Below are 24,225 nucleotides of genomic sequence, written 5' to 3' on the forward strand. Positions count from 1 at the left end.
TCAAAATGAGTAAGAACCTTTGATTTCAAAAGAGCACCCTATGATCCCTTCCAGTTACGGCTTTCATCATGTCTGCCTCCTTCAGCACATCTACCTTGACTCCCCAAGCTGCCTTCTCCCGTCTTACTCACAGAAAACTCAGCAATTTGGTGGCTACTAGATCCCTAGGGAGATCTGTATCGTCCTCCGCTTCCCCTTACCTGTTCAGCAGGGAAATGATCCACCCCAAGAACAATAATCACTCGTTCCTCTGTGGGCCCTAACTGCTTGCCCCCACTGACACAGTACTACGTTCACCTTCTGTTCAGCTACTTTCTTTTGGGCTTCTCTCTTTTTTCACCTTCTCTCTAATTCAATTTCACCTTAAATGCCTTCATGTGTCCAGCTCCTCAGTCGTGAACCGCAGGAAGCTAATGAAGCAATTAAGACAGACCAATCCCTCACCTGCAGGTGTGCCCTGTCTCAAATACTCCACCAACCTCCCACAGCCACACAAGCACGCACACCCACAGAGATCGAGCCAGCTATTTATTTATTTATTTACAAACTGATCACAAATCACTAAACTGCAGACCCTCTATATCACACACTCTCAGGTTCAAGAATGTCATTCTTAACTAAATATTCCAGTTCATCTTCAGCATTTGCTCTAACTGCATTTTTATGGTTTAGTATGGGTTGTTACATTTCAGCCAGGGTTTCCTGCCTGGCTGGGTTCACATTCTTGTGTTATGTGTTTTTTGATAATCTGAGTCTTTTCTTTATGTTACTTCTGATGTGCTGTTCCCTATGCCTGTGTTATTTCCTTGTGTTTTGTGGGTGGTTCCCTAAGAGGCGGGACCACCTGCCCTTCACATCAAGGGACTGCCCTAATCCCAATTAAGGTTGGGACAACCTGTAGTCCCTTGCGGTTCATTCAAATGTGCTTGGGAACTGGTCAGCTATTCTTGTGATTTCTTTTGCTGTTGTGTATATCTGGTCTTTTTATCTCTGTGCTCTATTTTTTGACCATTCTTTGGATTTGCAAATGGGAATTGTTTGGTGTAAGTAACATACTATTCTATAAAATACAATATGGATATTTCAAGGGCCTACACCACTACACCATCACCACCAGTTTGTATTGCTGATACAAGACAGGAAGGATCCATGGATTCGCGGTGTTTAAGATGAGTTTTAAACCTATCATCTGCATGCCACTGCAGCGTTCGTGATTAAGCAAATCAGGCAAAAATTTTTCCAATTTTCAGTTGTTCAGTTTTGATAATCACCTCCGCGCCTCAGGCACATCTTCCTGTTCTTAGCTGTGAGGAGTAGACCTGGGGTGGCCTTCTATCCAATACAAATTCTGACATGTTGTGTGTTCTTAGACCCCCTTCCTTACACCACTCTTATAAAGAGCTGAAATTTGAGTATTGTTGCCCTTTCTTTTACCTTGAGACTCATGTCTGACCATAATCCTCTGGCCTTTCTGATTAACAGTTTGCAGCTGACGTCCATAACATTCTTATATGAATAACATTTATAAAATTTCTTTCCAACCGTTTATTTTTATTTTTATTGAGGGGCTGGGATAGGTTGTCTTCTAAAGGGAGTGCAGCTTTTTGTGCTATTTGTTAGTGCCTTAAACAAATCTGTTCACCACCACAGAGAAGATAGAAAATTATAGTAGTAAATACACACACTACTATTGAAGTTCAGTCAAATGATTTTTTATTTATTGCATACAGAAGAGCTGCTGCACTTCACATCTTTGTGTTGACATCAATGATCTGAAAAATATAAAAAAAAACAAAAATTCGAGTAAGTGGAAAAGTACTAAATATTTAAGACGTTTGTTGTTTATATTTTTTAATATTCTTCCCTGCGCTTTTTCAACTTGTTTTTTCAATTACAGAGTCATCACAGGACACAAGGTGCATGGGCAAAAGACAACCTTAGACAGGATGCCAGTCTGCCATCCCCTCACCCACTCATTGATCCATCCATTTATTTTCCAGTAGCATTTACTACTGTAATGGATGGACCAATCCAATGATGGAACAGCTTGTTCATACCAGGCAAGTTTAAAGGTGCATAACATAATGCAACCTTCTCAAGTCTGCTAAATCCAGTTGAGGGTAAAAGGTGGCCGTAATCTGAGAGCAAGGCAGGAAGCAGCCCTGAACAGTGCCAGTCCATTGCACACCCACTGACACATAGTATGTCAGTCCTGAATATGTGACAGGAAACATGTTCAGTGCCTTAGCTTGCAAATGTCTTCATTGCACAGCCACAGCCACAATGAAGCTGCCAAAAACTTGACGGCCAATAATGTTATTATCACATTACAGTACGTTGCCTTCCTCTCCAACAATGGAAACCATAATGCTTATATACTCACGTTAAATATCCAGTCCAAGAAAGCTGACACCCGTGTGAAAACAGTTGGCTTCTGAAAGTAGTTGCATCCAACAGGACCAAAACTCACAATGCCTTGAACAGACCAGGCTCCATTTGTCATGCAGTTCAGCGGACCTCCAGAATCACCCTTTAACAGATGTCAGGATTAGTATGCACATACTCCAAAAGACTTAATTATTACAGCACTGATTTATTGTTTCTTCTTTAATTAGGAAAATGCTATAGTGTATTACAGTGGAGAACCTGTGCAGTGCTGATATCACATAATAAACACTTAATACACAAAGATAAAAGCCTGTCTAAATAAAACAAACATAATTTAGGAACATGCATCTTATGAGCCAAATCCAGAGAACAAAAACCTTTATGGACGGCCATATTTTAGTCAGAAATATAGAAATCAGAATTGTGTGATTACTGTGTTAACATTTTCAAAGAAATGGTCAAATTGCCAATAAGAACTCCCAGCAAGCCATTTAATATCCATAATAGATTAGTACTGCTTCTTAATTATTTGTTACACACTTTATTAGTTAATTTATGATCATCACATTCTAAATCCTTTCATTTTTTTCAAATAACAGTTGCTTTAAACATTTACCTAATTGTCACTAAAAAGACGTTAAGAATTCATAATGCAACAGAATTTGTACATTTCTGGCACTGTCCAATAAACGAGGCTTATTATTATTATTAATAAGATGCTGCAGATGTTCTATCAGACGGTTGTGGTTAGGGTTAGGGTTAGGCCCTCTTCTATGCGGTGGTGTGCTGGGGAGGCAGCATAAAGAAGAGGGACGCCTCACGCCGGGACAAACTGGTGAGGAAGGCAGGCTCTATTGTTGGCATGGAGCTGGACAGTTTCACATCTGTGGCAGAGTGACAGGCACTGAGCAGGCTCCTGTCAATTATGGAGAATCCACTGCATCCACTGAACAGGATCATCTCCAGACAGAGGAGCAGCTTCAGCGACAGACTGCTGACACTGTCCTGCTCCACTGACAGACTGAGGAGATCGTTCCTCCCCCACACTATGCGACTCTTCAATTCCACCCGGGGGGGTAAACGTTAACATTATACAAGATTATTGTCTATTATTGTTTCTATCAGTATGCTGCTGCTGGAGTATGTGAATTTCAGATACTCCAGTATTAATATGAATAAAGTATCTATCTATCTATCTATCTATCTATCTATCTATCTATCTATCTATCTATCTATCTATCTATCTATCTATCTATCTATCTAATGAGATGCTTCCAAGGATGTTCATTCCTATGCTTTGTGGCAATAAATGTTGCCTCATTGTTTATCTTTATTCTGCACTTCTGCATGCATTGATTTAAAAGACATTTGTGCGAGGAAAAAGATCATCCATTTCCTTCAAATGCATTTTGGAAGAACAGTTTAAGATTGTGGAAATGATTAACAGCCAAAAATCCTTTTATTACAGCATTTAGATACAGTTTACTTATGTAATTAATATTTGGAATGAAGTGTGTCTTATTACAACCTGTGTTTGCAAGACATAAAATATTCAAAATTGGGATTGACTTCTACCTATCTTCATTTATTAATGCGATGGACTGTACTTTCTATCAGGCTGGGTTATGAATAACTTACTGATATGTTCAGCTTTTCTCACTTTTTTATCTAAATGCACTAAACACACACACATATCTATATATCACATAGCCTTACCTTACATAGAATCATAGAGCACTGTCCATAATGTGTTTTATTAATAACAACATTCCATTAAATATTAACAATACACTTAAGATGCTGAGCAATTGGTGAGTACAGTGATACATTAGATTATGGGAGGAATATGAGAGTTTGGCTGAGGGGCCAGGCAAATGCTAAAAGAATATCCCAAGTGAAACATCATGATTTTTCAATAATATAAATCAAATCTCACTTACATTAACATATTTAAAACTTTGAAGTTGTGAAAAAGTGCACATGTACTATTAACAATATGTAAATCACAGAATTTTTTTTTTTAGTTGTTTTCTCTGCTTATTGTAGTTATGGCAAGATAAGCACTTTTTTATTGTTTAAGCCCAGTAGAAAATGTATACATGACATAAAATGTGGGTGCATGCTGGGATTGGATCACTTGTTTTGACTGTTAGAAAGTTTATAATTTTTTTAATGTATTTCATAGAGAAGAAATTTTTGTTTTTTAAATATTTTGTAACAGTGGTATGTGTGACGTGTCTTAAAGGTGGGCACATGCATGCGACTCTACAGCCGTATAAATAGCTTGGACTGACTACTGAGGATCTGGTCACAAACAGGAGCAGTTATCTGACGTATAAAATAGGAAGATTTTGTATAAAAAATATGCCAGTTGAAATAACCCATCACAAGTTAATTTGAAATAATAGACTAACTTGGATCGAAGTCGTACAGAATGTTTCTCTCTTTGTTTTACAACCAACATGCAAGAGGGAGAGGATGGATTTAATTATTGTTTATGTTGATTATTAACATATTTATATTTGCTGTGGCGTCAAAATAAAAAAGAAAAAACATTTTTGAAGAAAAAAGCACTTCCAGCAGATGTTTATTAACATCTGTTAGAGGGGTAGGCCCCGGGACATCCCTTACGCTCCACCTATGCAGTAAAAATCAGCAAGTACAACGCAGAACTTCTACCTGACATCCTGAAGTAATCCCATCTCCACCACCGCACACCATTGTGTTTTTCACTGTGTCTCCCCACCAGCTATTCATTGAACACAGAGGATATTCCACCACTGGAAGAACGGCTTCTTGTAGGATTGCAGGAATGCTGCCACCAGCTGCCAAAGTGAATGAAAGCAGTACCAGGAAAAAATAAAGATATAGTGACACAGGGAAACCTGCAACGCCACACAGTCAGGGACTGAGCTGGGATTTCAGCCTAGAACTTTCAAGGTGTGAAGCTGTAGCAGCGTAATTATTGATAATGAAAAACATAATAATTAAAAAAGTAATAATAATAATCTTGCTCTGATTTACTAAAATATTGTAATTGTAATAATATGACATGTAATATAAAAAATTTCTTACACTTTTGATGTTTCTGTAACCATTGTTAGCTTTTCACAATGTGTTCAGATTTTTCCGTTCGGATTGTTTTTTACTTTGTTATGCTCTTCCATTGGGATTAACATGAGTAATAAGAGAGTAAAGTGGTTGGAAAATATATACAGTCACACCTGCATGATCGAGGTATGTAATAACCTGCCAGGGTGAGAGGGGGTGCTATTACTAACATTCTCTTCTCCTTCTGTCCCTGTAGTTCCCTGTCCAGTGGGGGCACTTAGCCCCACCCTTTCCAGTTCATCAGCTGTAAGTAATCCAGCTGCCCAGAGGGAGGCATCTTTTATTACTAGAACAACCCCATCCTGTGATTAACCCCTAATTCTGTTGGCTGAGATTGGAATGGGATTTGTTTATATTTTTGTCTAAGGGGTGGAAACATAACGCCAAGAAGTGTTTCTTTTATTGGATTTTTTTTTGTTGATTAAATGGGATGATTTGGTTGTCATCCCAACTCATATATTTTGTGACCTGTCTTACCCCACCTCAACATTTATATATATATATATAGAGAGAGAGAGAGAGAGGTGAGACACAAAAATAACCGGACTGGTAAAAAACATATATTTATTGATGAATTACAGCACTCTAAACATTGTCATCTTCTATATACTCCCCCTCCCGATCTCTACACCGATCCATACGTATCTTCCATTGATTGAAACAGTGCTGGAAGTCTTCTTGCTTGAGGCTCTTCAACAGGCTTGCCGTTTCTGTCTTCACTTCATCCACTGAAGAAAAATGTGTTCCCTTCAGGTCACTTTTGATTTTCAGGAACAAGTAAAAATCACAGGGAGCTAAATCGGCCGAATAGGGAGGATGATCGAGGACAGGAATGTTTTTGTCAGTCAAAAACTACTTTACAGAAAAAGCAGTACGATCATTTCGAACAATCTGATTCACCATCCATCCAAGACGAGCGTGGGAGACCTGGGCGTTGAATGTATTTCACATTTTCTTGTCCTTCCTTGAAACGTTTGTGCCACTCAAAAACTCGTGTGTGAGCCAAACTATTATCACCGTACACTGTTTTTATCATTTCATAAGTTTCTGTCGCCGTTTTGTTCAATTTCACGAGAAATTTGATGTTGATTTACTGTTCGATTTTTTCACCTAACATTTTAGCGGCAACTCATGTAGCAATTGTGCAAATATTGACTGGGTTATTCACAGGGTATACCTAGCCAGTCGGCGGTTTGAGAGGGCGTGTAGGAGGGGATATAGTTCTATGATTCATATTCGTCCGAACTCCAGACAGTTTTCCAGGAAAGCCCCAAGCCCAGTCCGATTATTTTTGTGTCTCACCTCGCTTTAAAAAAATCGTGGTGTGAAACAATGCAGGCTTTTTCAACATAAATCAGAAGAAAAGCCCAGTCCAGTGTCCAGTGTCATCACTGGTCTAGTAATGGAGTATAGTATAATAATGGGAGGAAATCAAATGCGATGGCTAGGTGGTGGGCTGGCTCTGGACAGCTTAGTTCACACCACCACACTGATTCTTAGGATCTGAGTTCTTCCCTCAGGTCCTTACTTGACCAGTGATATCCCCAATCTGCCCTTTTCTGGTCTTTTCTGGCGATTTATAAGACCACCAGCTGCATTGTTTCGCACCACAATTTTTTCAAAGCTCCCACAGGACAAGAGTATATTTTAGTTATTAAAAGATAGAAAATGGTGACTATTCCCATTTATTTGTAGTTTTCCAAAAAGTACCACATTCAACACAAAACTTAAACTGAAACAAAGAAACGCTTCTTATTTTTGTCAATTGCTCTCAGCCTTGTGCTTTTGTTTTCTTTTCTTTAGCTACTTTCTTGTTATTGTAAACTTAAATGTGTGACATGCTTTTCTATTAAGTTTTTATTTTCACTATCTGTGCAAGGCTCAGAATGAACACTTCTATAAATATCACTTTCCATCCATCCATTATACAACCTGCTATATCCTAACTACAGGGTCACGGGGGTCTGCTGGAGCCAATCCCAGCCAACAGAGGCGCAAGGCAGGAAACAAACCCCGGGCAGGGCACCAGCCTACCACAGGGCACACACACACACACCAAGCACACACCAGGGACAAATTAGAATCGCCAATCCATCTAACCTGCATTTCTTTGGACTGTGAGAGGAAACCGGAGCACCCGGAGGAAACCCACGCAGACACTTGGAGAACATGCAAACTCCGCGCAGGGAGGACTCGGGAAGAGAACCCGGGTCTCCTAACTGCGAGGAAGCAGCGCTACCACTGCGCCACCGTGCCGTCCAAATATCACTTTATATCAATAAATTGAAAAAAATTAATTATTCATTCTTCATAAACTGAAGACTACATAAACATGTCATTCAACTCATTTATTATATAGTACAAGCTTATTAATAAATCATATTTAATATTTTAAACTTACCTTGAGTCAGACCCCATCCAGTAATAACGCATGGATGGTTATGAGGTACAATTTCATCAAATGTTGGCAGATTGGCTAACTCAATATAGCCATTATTGTAAGCTGGGTACTGCAAGCGCACCAGGGCAATATCATTTCTTAAAAAATAAATATTAGATAAATTAATAAAACAGCAATACAAGAACAAATAGGGTAGCATACTGCAAATGTCTCATTGATTTTAGTCAATAATCTGCAATGGACTGGCAGTCTGCTCAGGTTTTGTTCCTGTCTTGTACAAATGCAAGATGCTAAACTGGATAAGTGGGATAGAAGATTAGCAGGTGGGAAACTGAGGCACAGAGCACATTAAGTATATCTATTTTATACAGTAGAATTACAGTAGTAAATAGACATTTCTAAACTGCATTATCTGTGTAAAATAATTATCTTTATAAGCAAGTACATGTAATGGGCTAGAAATCAGTGTTTTAAAGAAAATTACATTTCTGTGTGTTGCTTGGTGCAATGGGCTATAAACTAGTGTTTTAAAGAAAAGGCAAAATTCCTGGAAAATTCTGCTACAGGTTATTGTTGATGGCTATCTACAGGATATAAATATTTACCTATCTAGGGTGTTGTACCATGTTAGCTATTATGAATGTAGTGAGAAGTCAAGCAAAATGACACCTTATATTGGCTAACTAAAAAGATTACAATATGCAAGCTTTCGAGGCAACTCAGGCCCCTTCTTCAGGCAAGAACTGCCTGCTTCCTTTGAAAATTAAGTTTCCAATCAGGTACTTCTTGATAGCTGATACCAGTACTAGTACTGAACCAAAGTAAACATATTTAAACTAGTGTTCTGTAGAGGAAATTGGCATGCACCATTGTTTACCTGATTGTCATGTTGATCTATTCAGCATTTATATATTTTTGGGTAAATGAGAATTAAGTAGAACAGAGAAGTATAGTCTGAGACTTGTGACTGCTGCCTGCTTCTTTTATGCTTTTTCACCATTTCGCTGCAGCCACACCCTGTAGCAACAGTGGCTTGTACCTGGCCCAGTTCCCCTAGGCCTGAGGCCGGTAACATACACAATCGGGTATGTAAAAGAATGAGAAATGTACAGTTACTAACAGATTTATTATAGTTACATTGTAAATTTGCGGTTAAAATGCCTCGTTACAATGTAATTAAGTTGGCAGTTACCAAGCAACTACAATGTGAGTAAAATGTAAGAAGAGATGCTTAATATAAAGTGTTACCTGAATTTTCCACTTGACTTTAAATTAAAATAATTTTTTAAGCTAAATTTTACTATGCAGAACACTGAGAAATGTGGCAATATCTGGCAGGAAATTGTGTGAGAAAATGATGGTACTTTTTAACAACCAACCTCTACCATCCGGCTGGAAGGTAAGTACAAATCCATTTAGGCATGGACATCTGTTTTCTGTGGTATTATGCCAGGTGAATGAGTTAAGATACCTCCATTTAAGCAAAAATAAGATTAATTTAAGTTAATACAATAGTTTAGATGTTACTTTAAACACATCTGTTAGAAAATCAACAATTACTGTTATGCCATATTCTCTGATTAATAACCAAAAACTTTGTGTGTAAGGTTTTCCCAAAATATCAGACTTGGTGAAGAAGGTGATTGGTGACAGTGCTTATCAGCTTCATTCATGACCTGCGTACATTTTGAATAACTTCAGTCAAAAGAAATCTGAGTTGAGTTAGACCATGTTTTGCACATATTGAGGAAGAATGTATTTTACCTAAAGTTATGTGTATTGTTTATCTGTAATTCTACATGAAGGATCCAATGTTCTCTTAGAGGACACTCTTTTGACAACACTGGTTTAGTTTGGAAATGCCACTTATATCTTGTAACACAGCTTGAAAGTAATAATTTGTACAGTAAACAGTGATGGAAGACTTGAAAATTACTAGGTTTCTAATAGTAAAGTCTCCTTGCATGTAGTGAAAGAAATGTTTTAATAAAATATTATATTTGAGGCACAGATGTTCATAAAATACAAATATTAATTCCAAGTGTATTCTTAAATTGTGTGTATTTTAGAAATGGAGGAAATACATATTTTATTTGTAGTGGCGCAATTGGTGGTAGCATCTCAGCCTTTATCATCAAATCTGAAGTGTATTGAACAACTGGATTTCAACCTTGCTGGGGACAATTTATAGTAACTGGTGCACAGAGCAAGGAACTCAGGAAGATTTAGTGTGGGATTTACTCTCCATTGTAAACCAAACAGGGGCAGGATGGTTTCTCTCACTTTGTGCATATATTTGCCGCCCAGTAAAACTGAAAGTCAGGCAGTGTCATGTCTTTATCTGTTTTAGATCTCAAAAGAATTATTTTATCCATAGCCTCATTGTACCTCAAATAAACAAGGTTATTTTTGCAACAAGTTGTTTTTTTAAGAAGGGCTTATTCATATATGCTGAAAAAAATAATACACACTGAAGGAGGAAATCAATACTAATATTATTTTTTATGTGTAATGTTAGGGAAAGTTAATGACTAGTTAACGAAGTCACGTTGAAAGCATTGTATAATGTTAATTTCACTTCACTTTTCCTCTGCCTATCAGGGTGAGAGATATGGTGGTATAATGCCAAAATAGAAGTTGAGGACACCCAGTCACGGGTTCCTCTCAGCTAATTTCTAGGCAATCCAAAACAAATTAAGCAATATAATCCCTACTACATGTCCTGGGTTTTTTCCGTGTCTTCTAGTATAAACCATGGGGGTGTTCATGCTTAAACTACCACAGCAGCCTCCTCTCAGTCTCAAAAAGCAGTGGTTTTACTCCAAGGTCCTCCATATTTCTAAGCTCCTTAACAATCACTAAGAGTGAGCCCAATGACAGTGTGCCGAAACCTAAGCGATTCAACTCAGGAAGGCTATTCAGGATGACTATACTGAGTGCGGAAACAGCGGCCACTATTAAAGATATCATCAAGAGTAAGAAGGAACAATGTAGAACATATGAAATTTGACAAACGAGAGGAAACCATTCAGTCCATCAAGCAAATGTGTTCAGCTAATAGCTAAACTGTCCTAATATGTCATCCAGACTCTGCTTAAAGGTTGTCAAGGTTTCTTCTTCAACTACATGTGAGGGTAGTTTGTTCCAGAGTCCCACAACTCTTTGTGTAATGAAGTATTTCCTGGCATTAGTTTTAAATGTACTTCCCCTTAATTTCCACCGATGTCGTCAAGTATATGATTCACCCTTAAGCCAAATCAAAGTTGCTGGATCTATGTTATCAATACCTTTGAGGATTTTAAATCCCTGGATTAGGCCCACACCCAGTTTCCTCTGCTCCAGACTAAACAAGTTTAATTCTCTGAGTCTGTCACAGTAGGACATGTCCTTAAGACCTGGGGTGCACCTGGCTGCTCTCCTCTACATAGCTTCAAGTGCTATAATGTCTAATTTGTCTAATGTGTCTATTATGTCTAATTTAAAGAACTCCTAAACTTGATGGATAAATCCTATTAAGAGGAAGTGCCAGAAGTATTGGTTAGTTTGGGTTGTCTCCCTGGTTGTGGTTGCTGAATTAATTAAATGCTCTGCAGAGAGAGTTGGATGATTTTGATCATAAATAATGAAAGCACTGGACAGTATCTTGGAACTGACAGACTGAAGTAGTGGAATGGAAACTCTACCTTATAGTTGAACCTGGAAGAGCAATGCATATTCCATCCTTGCTCTGAAACATTGGGCCGACTCTTTGTCCTTATACAGATTTCTGATGAATCATTGGAGTTTTGATCTTATGACTAAGTAAAATCCATTGTAATGTGTTAATAGACATAAGGGCTTCCCAGGCTGGTGCTGCATGCAATTCAGGCCACTTTGTGTGAAGTGAGAGATGATTTTGTATACTTGGGATTAAGTTAAAGCCACCCTGTGTTGTTGTTAGACTTGTCTCCTATCTAGTCTGAGATTTCCATGAGCAAGATATCAAGACACTGAGAAGGTCTAAAGAGCATCCAGTCTATAAATCTATAATTGAATCTCTGCTGTCTGGGGATGAATATGTCCTTTTGGCCTTGTCACAATTTTGGCTTCATCAGTTCTGTTTTCCCCAAGGCTCATTAGGACAATTTATAGCTGACTGTGATGTGACTTTGATGAGACTTTTTGCAGAGTCTTAAATGCTTATTCTGCTAATTATTACTTGATGCCTAGAATTATGGTATATCTGCTTTATTAAAAATCTTTGCTTAAACCACAGTTTTCATTACATTTAAGTAAGAAATCATGTAAAAATCTGTAATTATGCTGGTTATCTGTCTATGATCAATACCTTTGGCTCTGGCTATATTATTAATTTTATGATAGCATTTGAACTTCTTTCTTATGTATTTAGTGGGCTAGCATTAGCCCTTCGTCCATGTTCATAATTAGAATACTGTGATTTATGTAATAGTTGTTAAAATTCTCTTGTGGTCAATAAATTAAGTACTGTTTGTAAAGTAAACTGTTTTCGTGGAGTCTTGCAGTGAGCTGTCTTACACATACCTCATCCATTATAGAGATGCAGTTCCTTAAAACCTTCTCGTTTCCAATTTATTTTTTAGCATGTGTTGTATAGCAGGTCTGTGGCTTAATATTATAGTGGCCTATTTTTAAATAAATAACTGAATAGTTGGCTCGATCTCTGTGGGTGTGCGTGCTCTAACAGCTGCAGGAGGTTGGTAAGGTATTTGAGGCAAGACGCACCTGCACATGAGGGTGTGGTTTGTCTCGATTGTTTCATCTGCCTTCTGCGGTGTGCGATTGAGGTGCTGTGACCACTGAGGACATATAAGGGGGAGTCAACACAAGAGGGGAAAAATTGAGAAAAAAAGAAAGAACAGAGCCTGGAGAACAGCATTGGGGGAGAAGAGGCAGGATGAACCAGCCAGCCAGTGCGGTGAAGGGCAGCCCAGACATGAAGGATCTGCGCTCTAGGGGTGGATTGTCCCCACTGAATATTGGTGGGGAGTGGGTGCAATTGAGAGAGTCCTACCCCAGGGATTTGAGGTATGCCAGGGGAGCGAGACGGAAGATGGGAGGACAACAGACCCAGTGTGGTCTGGCTGATGCCGCTCAAGGCAGCTAAGACAGGAGTCGGAAGGTGTGGACCGCACATGCTAATGTCTCTGCTGGCTGAGCAAGTAATGGGTGAACTGGGGAGACTAAGGAGGAGTTGCACTGACAGAGCATGAAGGAACCAATGACTGTTGGTTTACTCTTGTTTTTAATTCTGATTTTTAATTTCACAGATTGTCACCTGTTTTTAAGGATTATATATTTATTGAAGAGAGAACTGCACTTTTTGGAAACTGCTTGTTTTGACTGTTTTAATAAAAGCACACAAGGCACTTTTACAATTACCCCTTGCTATGTTTGTGTGTTGTGTCCTCATCCGCTTACTCATCCTCGGGTACATTATCGGTGGTAGCGGGTTCACCATCACAGTGTGAGACACAGGGAATGATCTCTCCTCACAGATACTGCTTTAAGTGTTTCCTAAAGAGGTCTGGCAGATTGCAGTTCTGTAAAAATGATAGATTAAATTGCCATTTGTAAATTCAGCTACTAGAACTTGACATTCTTTGTTTCAGGATAGGTTGCTCATGGTCAGATGTAACAATGGCATCATAATGTTAATATATGACAGACAGTAGCAAATTATTATTGATAAAGAAGTTGTCAACTATGATTCACTGAAGAAAAAAAAGAATATTGCCTTGAAAATGAATATGGAAAACTTCATGTGTCTAATAGTTTACGATTATTTTGAAAATTCTTAGATACATTGATAGGTAGTATGCTGTAGTTACAGCTGAAAATGATCCAAAACAAGTTTTAATATACAGTCCAAATCTCATGCCACAATAAGTTTGCAATTACACATAATGGACACTAAAATAAAGAAGTACTACCTATGAATTTAATTTTTTGCTGACTAGAATCAGACTAAATTTATTCAGAAATATAATGTCCTGAAATGAAACAAAAGGAGAATTAGTATTCCTGCTCCTGCTGTTCTTTTGTCATAATGTGGGTGCCCATCCCATCTGTGGTAATATTCAGTTTGTGTATATTTTTACCTGTAAGGAGGCTATTTCTGACTTTGGTTAATTAAGATGTATTAGCTCTTTTTCTGTATCTTTTGCTAGTTCAGTCCCTTGGCATTCCAACCACATGAGGCTTAATGAACACCAAATTTGTCGTATTTTTATTGCAATAGTTTTTATTTCTTAGTAGTACTATATGTACACACTTGTTTTCCTTTTCTAACTGTAGGCTTTGAATTTCTGTCTGAAAGTTATATTTTGTCCTTTTTCCATTAAATTCCTTCAATGTAACCTGTTAAACCCTACAACGACCACAGCACTTCAGGAACTGAATTTGACACCCTAAATTATGGAGCTGCTGAATGATATGATGTATTCCATGTTGATTAGCATATGCAAGTAAGAATTTCACTTTACTCTGTACATGTGGCAATAATACTGACCCTGTAAACTTATTAGAGCCAGTCCTGTTAGCACTGAGTAGGTAATCGGGAGCCCGGGATTCCTGGACATTTTTCATTCCCACATTCCTGGGAATGAAACTGCTGTAATTCCCGGGAAAATGGGAACGGCCAAGCTTGCATATACAGTGTGTAAAAGTGTAAAAATTGATCAAGAAATAACAGAGTTATAGTTGAAAATAATTAAGTGGCACGGTTTTTTGGCCCACGGTGTAGTGTGTTGCTCATTAATTCATTCAACAACAGACCAGCAGCAGTCAGTCCCCCGGCTCCCACTAAGACTGAGCACAGTGGACTGGAAAGTGTCTGCACTCTGCAGCTCACTAATTCCGGGATGAGGCATTGACGTCTGTGCTGTGAACAGCAACTTGAAATTGCATTGCATCAGTCTGTTGCATCCGCATTATCTATGCCAAGAAACTTGCCATCACAGAATGATGACAAGAAACTGGATGTATCAGTAAAAGCTGAAATGGCGGTGTTTCAGAGCAACATCAAGAGCGGGCGTTGTTTAGAACAAGTGTATCAGTATCTGATGACTGTGCCGTCTACTTCAGTGGAGGCAGAGCGTGCTTTCTCAGTGGCTGGGGTACTCTGCACGAAGGTGTGCTCTCACCTGGACGACCGCACGCTGGACACGTTGTGCTTTCTACGCTCTTATTACCGCAACTAACTAGATACATGTACTTATATGACAGTATGAACTCCTTGTACAGAGTCCAGCCCCTCTCAAGGAGATTGGTTCCAGAGTCCAAGCTGTGCGTCGAGGTGAGTCCGACTATATCTAGCCGGAACCTCTCAACTTTGCGCACTAGCTCAGGCTCCTTCCCCTTCAGAGAGGTGACATTCCACGTCCCAAGAGCCAGCTTCTGTAGCTGAGGATCGGACCGCCAAGGTCCCCGCCTTCGGCCACCACCCAACTCACACTGCACCCGACCTCCTTGGCCCCTCCCATAGGTGGTGAGCCCATGGGAAGGGGGACCCATGTTGCCTCTTCGGGCTGTGCCCGGCCGAGCCCCATGGGTGCAGGCCCGGCCACCAAGCGCTCGCCATCGAGCCCCACCTCCAGGCCTGGTTCCAGAGTGGGGCCCCAGTGACCTGCGTCCGGACAAGGGAAAACGCCGTCCAAAATTGTTTTCCATCATAGGAGGTTTGTTTAACCGCTCTTTGTCTCATCCCTCACCTAGAACCAGTTTGCCTTGGGTGGCCCTACCAGGGGCATAAAGCCCCGGACAACAGAACTCCTAGGATCATTGGGACACGCAAACCCCTCCACCACGAAAAGGTGGCAGTTAAAGGAGGGGAGGTGGTGGTTAAAGGAGGCCATTAACATGCCTTCCAATGAGGAAGCAGAGCCTGGGGACTCAGAGGTGGGCTCCCCCATCTCTGGGACTGAGGTCACCGAGGTGGTCAAAAAACTCCTTGGTGGCAGGGCCCCAGGGGTGGATGAGATACGCCCGGAGTTCCTCAAGGCTCTGGATGTTGTAGGACTGTCTTGGTTGACACGCCTCTGCAACATCGCATGGACATCAGGGACAGTGCCTCTGGATTGGCAGACTCTTTAAGAAAGGGGATCAGAGAGTGTTCCAACTACAGAGGGATCACACTCCTCAGCCTCGCTGGAAAAGTCTATTCAGGGGTCCTGGAGAGGAGGGTCCATCGGATAGTCGAGCCTCGGATTCAGGAGGAATAGTGTGGTTTTCGTCCTGGTCGCGGAACAGTGGACCAGCTCTATACCCTTAGCAGGGTCCTGGAGGGTGCATGGGAGTTTGCCCAACCAGTCTACATGTGTTTTGTGGACTTGGAAAAGGCATTCAACCGTGTCCCTCGGGGAATCCTGTGGGGGGTACTCCGAGAGTATGGGGTACCGGCCCCCTTGATAAGGGCTGTTCGGTCCCTGTACGATCGGTGCCAGAGCTTGGTCCGCATTGCCGGCAGTAAGTCGAACCCGTTTCCAGTGAGAGTTGGACTCCGCCAGGGCTGCCCTTTGTCACCGATTCTGTTCATAACTTTTATGGACAGAATTTCTAGGCGCAGCCAGGGCGTTGAGGGGGTCCGGTTTGGTGGGCTCAGGATTGGGTCACTGCTTTTTGCAGATGATGTTGTCCTGTTTGCTTCATCAGGCCGTGATCTTCAGCTCTCTCTGGATCGGTTCGCAGCCGAGTGTGAAGCGGCTGGGATGAGAATCAGCACCTCCAAATCCGAGACCATGGTCCTCAGCCGGAAAAGGGTGGAGTGCCCTCTCAGGGTTGGTAGCGAGATCCTGCCCCAAGTGGAGGAGTTCAAGTATCTCGGGGTCTTGTTCACGAGTGAGGGAAGAATGGAGCGTGAGATCGACAGGCGGATCGGTGCGGCATCCACAGTAATGCGGGTGCTGCATCGGTCTATCGTGGTGAAAAAGGAGCTGAGCCGCAAGGCGAAGCTCTCAATTTACCAGTCGATCTATGTTCATACCCTCACCTATGGTCATGAACTATGGGTAGTGACCGAAAGAACGAGATCGCGAATACAAGCGGCTGAAATGAGTTTCCTCCGCAGGGTGTCTGGGCTTTCCCTTAAAGATAGGGTGAGAAGCTCAGTCATCCAGGAGGGGCTCAGAGTAGAGCCGCTGCTCCTCCGCATCGAGAGGAGTCAGATGAGGTGGCTTGGGCATCTGATCAGGATGCCTCCTGGACTCCTCACTGGTGAGGTGTTCTGGGCACGTCTAACTGGGAGGAGGCCCCGGGGAAGACCCAGGACACGCTGAAGGGACTATGTCTCTCGACTGGCCTGGGAATGCCTTGGGATTCTCCCGGAAGAGCTAGAAGAAGTGGCCGGGGAGAGGGAGTCTGGGCATCTCTGCTCAAGCTGCTGCCCCCGCGACCCGACCTCGGATAAGCGGGAGACAATGGATGGATGGATGGATGGAACTCCTTGTAGTTAAGGTTAGTCTTTTATTGGTATTGCAGTAGTTTTATTAAAAATAAGTGTCGGTCGTACTAAAACCATTCACATGTGAGATGCCCGTGCACTGTGTCATCCCCAGGAGCCCGGGATTCCTGGGAATGGATAAACCCATCCAGGAATGGATTCCCTAGCACTGAGCGCAAGACAGAAACTAACATTGAAAGGTAGCTAGTTCATTGCAAAGTATAATCCTAACTATTTATGAATTTTAATTTGCAAAGTACAGTATTCCTCACCCATTGCCCAGATCATAGGGGTTCCACTGCTCATGGACAAATATTTTATCTGCTGGGATAAACAACTCGCTGCCTTCATATTCAAAAAGATTGTAATCTCCTAGAGCAGCACGGTAGATTTTTCCTCGAGGGCTGTAATGACAATGCAAAGTTATATTCGTAAATAGACTTTACCTTTTTAACTTATACTTCTAAAAACTGATTAACACACAGTAAGATTAAAGGCATACATGTACCGTATAACTGAGTCATATTTTTTTTTAGTCATATTTTTTTTGGTATGAGAAACAGTTATTGAATGGATTACAAATGTAACATTTAAAGAAATCAAAATTTGCTGAGATGCAATGTATACTTAATCACAGGCAGCATTTTCAGAAGCAAAGAATAAAATGTATTTCATGTACAACTGCCAGAACTAAATAACATTATTCCTGAGGCATAGCACCTATCAGATGGTAGGCTTACCTGTCTACACAGTGAGCTGCTGTCATCACCCACAATGGGTGAATCAGGCTGCCTCCACATGTATGGTAGTAGTAAGATGGGTCAGACTCATACGCAAACTGCAGTGAAACCTGTTGAAAATAAAACAAGAAATGTTTTTCTGTGACAATTCTGAGAGCTCTCTCCAAATTACACAGTACGCATTAAAGTACTGTATATGATTCTTTTAGTGTTTAGCATTTAAGACGTTACAAAATTACTGCTTTTGTAAGATCTATTCATTTAAAATTATTTTTATTTCAATAATCACACTGCAAAAAAAGAAATCTAAGCATGTAAAAACTACTTATATCATGGCATTAAATCTTGTTTTCCTTATTGTAAGAATTATTGACCTATCCAAAAAATTGTATGTATAATTATTTGGCTTACTTTAAGAAATCTTGTCAAATAAATTTTGCTTACCACATTGGCAGATTTTTTTGCTAAATAAAATCAAAACAGCTCCCATTTAACACTTTTTTGTGTAGTTTTTGCATATGCATTTTTTGCAGTGTATTCACATAATTTATATAGTTAGCATTTTCTTCAGATGGTGGAAAATTATACAGTAACAAACTGAAAATCGATTATATGATCAGATGCTGCACTTTTTTCTAGAAAGCAGCGATACCATCTGATTGACTTTTTGATGTTAGTTATGTAGTTGAAATATTAGAATTGTTATGAAAAGTAAATTCTTACTTGTATGTCCAACTAACATTCATTGTAGCTTTCACACTATGAAGCATTACATTTATAAATTCTTACACTTGTGGACGCTAGGGGTCACTGCTGCCCCTTTAACCCAACAGACAGACACACAGGACACAGGGTAAAAACACTAAGAAGTTATTTATTCCTTTTTTTCTTCTTATACAGTGCCCTCCAAGCACCAACGCCACTATAAACAGGTAAACAGGCAATCGCAATAACCACTACACAATCTTCCCCTCCCTTTTTCTTTCTCCTCAACACCTCCCAGCAAGCTTCATCCACCTTCTGCCGATTCTGGCTCCCCTGCTGGGTTCATAGCAGTCCTTTGTATATGGTCTGACCCGAAAGTGCTTCCGTCCTTCCGTCCATGCGACTTGCCAGGACAGCTTTTTCGTTAGCCTGGAAGTACTTCTGGACTTCTGTCTCCATGATCCGATAGTACTTCCAGGTTATGTAAAAAGTATAAGTCCCCAGGTCCTCCTGCAGCATCTCCTGGTGGCACTGTCAGTACCCAGCAGGGCTATGAAGCCAAACTCCATATCCCATGGTGCCCTACGGGAATCTGGGGTACCGCTATGATGTAGGGAAGTCACCATCTAGCGTCTTGGAGGAGGCAGTGTCTCACAGTAGCTGCCTTCCCCCATCCTTCCAGACCCTAGGCGTCCCATCCAGGTTGAGCTGCTGGCCATCTATTACACACTGCATGTGTTGCATTTAAACTTTATCCATATTAACATATTACATAAAAAAATTATACTCCATCTGCAATTGCTACAAACATGTAGTTGTACGTGTTTTGTCTTTCTTCTCTTGTGTAGTTAACTTGCCAACTTATTCTCTAGGTAGAAAACAAACTCCGCAAATGTGAGTACAGCACACAGAACAGAGGCGTGCAGATGTCTGCATTTATAAATCAAAGTTCTTAGACGGAGAAGACCCTGTAGAACAGGTTTGTCCGAGGAAGTTGCATAGAGTAATGGAGTAACAGACATGAGTGGACAGTACAAGTTAGTTTATGTAGACATTCTAAAAGCCTTCTGCACCAATGATTGATGTTTAGTATATAATCTGTTTGCACCACTAGTAAAATAAAAGAATCTGATTAGGAGCTTGTTAATTGCAGATTAAAATCAAAGAATACAGATTAGAGTGGGACAGTATTGTGATGTTTTCAGTGGAGTCGCTTATTGTTGCAGTTTTTAATATATATTTATTGCACAGTGAGTAAAATTTTGAAATTTGCAAATAACATAAAAATAAGAATGATGGAAAAAAAATCACAAAAACTTAAAGGCAAGACTTAATGTAGCATTTAGACGATATAAGCAATCGTCGAATATTCTATATTAAATCATTTTGACAACAACTAACAAGTGTATTAGTGTAAGTAAATGAATAAATAAAAACTATAAAACACATTTGCTTCTAACTGCATTTTTAAATCATACCAGGAGTCACTCTTAATAACTCTATGATCGGAGGATACACTCCTAATTTACTAGAGCTGAGCCACATTCTCTGTGAAAAACAACAGATATAAAGACTTTGTGAAATCATGTCGGCAAGAATTGTTTGCCCATCATAACTGTCGACTGTAGTTGTTGAAGTGAGAAGTCAAGCAAAATGACACCTTTTATTGGCTAACTAGAAAAATTACAATAAGCAAGATTTCGAGACAACTCGGGCCCCTTCTTCAGGCTGGCTAACATGGTTCAACACCATAGGACTATAGTTGTTGAAATTTGCAGTTAATATTTATTATTCCTTAGGTTTATGTTACATCAGAGAGGTCTTGTCTGGACAATGCCTCTTACCTGCCACATCCATTTCTTTGGTAAAGCATTTGTTCCACCAATAACTCTCTCTGTTTTCCGTTCATTGTGGACAGTGTAATCAGTTGATGCACATTTTGAAGATATGACCCCTGAAAGCAAACAAAAAATAAAATTTTGAAAGATTTTAAGCAAAGTTTATTTAGTTGATAATATTTTTTAGCTTCCAAGATGAACTTTCAAGATTTCCATATCTTGTTTAATAAAATGGAGCTGACTTGACTCACTTTGTGACCCTGAGAAGTCACTTAATGCGCAATACACTAATCCAACAGTTGACATATGGAAATTATAATCTTTATGCTCCTGTGATTTGTAAGTTTTAAGTGAAAGTGTCATTTAAATACGAAAAAATAGGAGATACTCTATATTTTGCATATTTTAGAGAACACAAATCCCAATAACATAGAACGTATTATAGTCAGAACATTTCAGTGTCATCACTACCTACATTTTTTATTTACTCTTCAGACATGTTTATTTTAAAATGCAGCCATTAGTTAGGTTATTTCTCTAAAAACAATAGAATCAAGTTTTCTCAACATGTCCTAATTTCAGTTTTTCTCTCACATACAGACATGTAATAAATTGTTCTTATTATTAAAGGCACTGTGTAAACGTTCATGAAGGCAAATTTATCAGTTCCTTTAACGTCTGCAACACAGATACTACAAATGCCCTTATTTCCCATTATGTCCCATTACTCAATAGGTACTGTATTTTGAATCATTCACAGTGACCTATACAGTTGGCTCTTCAAGAAAACACATAAACTTCTGCTGTGCAATCATGCGCTATGGTCTCAGATATTAACATTTACAGTTCTCCAATGAACTGTTTGCCAAAAGTCATCTCTTCAAGCAGTTCATTCAAAGTCTTGGAAGTCTGTATTGTGCTTACTAAACTTCAAATGCAAATGTGCTACACTAAGCAAAAAATCCTCATGCCCTGAAAAGAAGTTGTTTATATATCATGTTGTATCTAAGCTAATGCATTATCAAAGGTACTGCATTTAATTACACTATGTAATTTAGTTCAGACATTTTTAGCCTTACTGCACAACTGAATACTTGCTTAATATGTCTTGTATTCTTTGTACAGAATGTGTTAGTTGAGGAGGGATTAAATCTTATCATTTAAAATGACACATTAGGCCATTGAGAAATTTTTCAAAGCAGCTCCTGCCTTGATAAAATTAGCCAATAGCGGCACCATCTTGTTCTTTCAAGGTTTAATTAAACTGTTGTGTCAAGTTGAAAGAGTTCCACCAAGATAATAGACCCTGATTTGAGAATCCCTACAAGTACAAAGTGTTATTAAAAGTACAGTACATGCAAAAAAAAATAGTAATTGTGATAAAATTGTCAAAAATGATTCTTTTTTCAATGTCTTTTGCTAAATGTTTTACGCACTCTATAATGTGTTATTGTTAACAACTATTCAAACATATTTCATCCACTAAACAGTATCATCTCCAGACAGAGGAGCAGCTTCAGCGACAGACTACTGTCACTGTCCTGCTCCACTGACAGACTGAGGAGATCGTTCCTCCCCCAAACTATGTGGCTCTTAGATCTATCTATCTATCTATCTATCTATCTATCTATCTATCTATCTATCTATCTATCTATCTATCTATCTATCTATCTATCTATCTATCTATCTATCTATCTATCTATATTTGATCCTACATGAACATTTCATCATTGATTGTGTGCCAGTCTGCATCCCCTCATTTACACAACATGAATTTTAAGATGATTCTACTCTCTCTATATATAAAATCCTAAGCCTAAAAATGCAACGATTCTATGTGACATTTTAATGTCACGCTTTAAATTGGGCTTATTTTAAAACCTACATATATATGTTTAGTATCATTTTTTTCAGAGTTTATCAGACTTTAATGTGATGTTGTTAGATTTTGATATTCATATTCCGTTTTTAAATTCTAAACTAAAATATCGAGAAAGTTGTGGTTTTTGATATCAAGAAAGTCGTGGCTTTTATTTTTGATTGAGTAAACTTTCTTTCACAGAAACAAACTATTAAAAAAAAATTTACCTATTCATAATATCAATGTTTGTATTTAGGTGATTTAGTTAGCTGAAGGTCGAGGTGGTGAAGGCACCGGGGGGCTTACCCCACTAGAATTATATAACCTAACAGGATATGTTTTGAGTGTTGTTGGAAAGCTGAGTACCCAGTGAAATGCACGTAAAACCATGGGAGAGCATGCAGAATCCACCAGAAGTTGCCCCGGCTAGAATTAAAAATGGTATTTAAGTGCTATAAGATGGCAGGGCTGCCTGTTGCTCCCCCAAATCACCTTTAATGCATATTCAGCATGTTGGGCTATACTGTATATTAAAAATAACAGAGATACTCCACTATGTGCTTCTAAAAAATCAATAATATGTACTGAGGGGATAAAAAGAAAAACTATTTGTCTTTTCAAAAATAAGTACAATAGTGTGGTCATTGGCTGAAAACAAAAGCACATGCATCGTTTGACTTTAAATGAAATGTTACAGCCAATTTAAAATTAAAATCAGATATATAAAAGTAACTTTTTCAACATATTTCAAACTTTAAATTTTCAACAGGTGCATCGGTAGAAGATCAGTAGTCGAGCTGAAATAGGTTGGTCATTGAAGTAAAAAAAAGAAAGGTGAAACATCAGTCATTTATTTATACCATTGAATCTCAACAAAGAACATTTTTGATTTCTTTTACTGGGCCATTTCAAATTTGTCATTTAATCTAAGCTGCATGTCTTTGGGACATGGGAGGAAAACTGGAGTACCTGGAGAAAACTCCTCAGACACAGAAAGAACCTGCAGAGTCCACACAAATGCTGAGGGGGCCAGGATTTGAATCCTGTTGACTGGAGTTGTGAAGCGCCAGTGCTAACCACTAAGCCACAGCAAAAGTTAAAAATGATTGTTTATATAATATCCATGCAGGCTACACTAGTTTTTTACCCACATGGCCACATTCTCACATTTTGTCTCATTAGATTTTTACAGTGGCGCTCTCTTCAATATTGATATTCTCATTAAATAGGATCCCAAAGTATTGTGCTGTTTCTAAAATATTTACTTACCGTAGCAGGCCAAAAGTATTATATACTTGAACATCTTGCCCAGGAAATGTGAGGATTTATTCCCCAACTCCTTCTGCTATTTATATTTTTTCCACAGTGATAAGAAAAGTAATTACCATGGAAAAACTGATATCGTTGGCTTCTGAGCCAATGCACTGAAGAGCCATTCAACGTTTTACAAATATAAAAATAATTTGGCCAGTTTTCATTATACACACAAAGGCTGAGTTTCAACATTAAACTAGAAAGGACTGGTCAGGTCATTGTCATATTGTTTCAGGCATCAGACACGAGAGTTGTGACTAACATTTATTGTGCAAAGAAGCACACATTTTGAATCTTAAGATGGTAGCACATTTTTAGCATTTTGTATGAGCACTACACAGATATCACAGAACAGAAAATTATGTGTGAATAATCATGATCTGATAATGTTTTGAATCCTACAAAATCAA

At 39.2% G+C, this 24,225-nt stretch overlaps 1 protein-coding gene across 1 annotated transcript; it reads right to left on the minus strand.

Annotated features, from left to right (window-relative positions):
• Positions 1–1,696: 1,696 nt before the first annotated feature.
• LOC114653656 (elastase-1-like) lies at positions 1,697–23,815 on the minus strand. Its single transcript, XM_028804093.2, has 8 exons — positions 23,771–23,815; positions 20,647–20,756; positions 18,098–18,207; positions 17,630–17,761; positions 7,901–8,037; positions 5,068–5,213; positions 2,384–2,530; positions 1,697–1,772 (listed from the first exon to the last, which is right to left on the minus strand). Exons 1-8 carry the CDS (start codon positions 23,802–23,804, stop codon positions 1,746–1,748), a joined length of 843 nt encoding a protein of 280 aa, XP_028659926.2. The 5' UTR covers positions 23,805–23,815; the 3' UTR covers positions 1,697–1,745.
• Between the last annotated feature and the right edge of the window lie 410 nt (positions 23,816–24,225).

Source organism: Erpetoichthys calabaricus, chromosome 6 (genome assembly GCF_900747795.2).
Source record: "Erpetoichthys calabaricus chromosome 6, fErpCal1.3, whole genome shotgun sequence".
Classification (NCBI taxonomy): Eukaryota; Metazoa; Chordata; class Cladistia; order Polypteriformes; family Polypteridae; genus Erpetoichthys; species Erpetoichthys calabaricus.

Excerpts from the sequence above, each read along its gene's own strand:
- LOC114653656 (XM_028804093.2), bottom strand. The coding sequence starts at position 23,804 with ATGTTCAAGTATATAATACTTTTGGCCTGCTACG. Across the intron at positions 2,531-5,067 it reads GGATTACTTCAGGATGTCAG|GGTGATTCTGGAGGTCCGCT; the intron begins GTAGAAGTTCTG and ends CATCTGTTAAAG. Across the intron at positions 1,773-2,383 it reads TCTTGGACTGGATATTTAAC|ATCATTGATGTCAACACAAA; the intron begins GTGAGTATATAA and ends TATATTTTTCAG.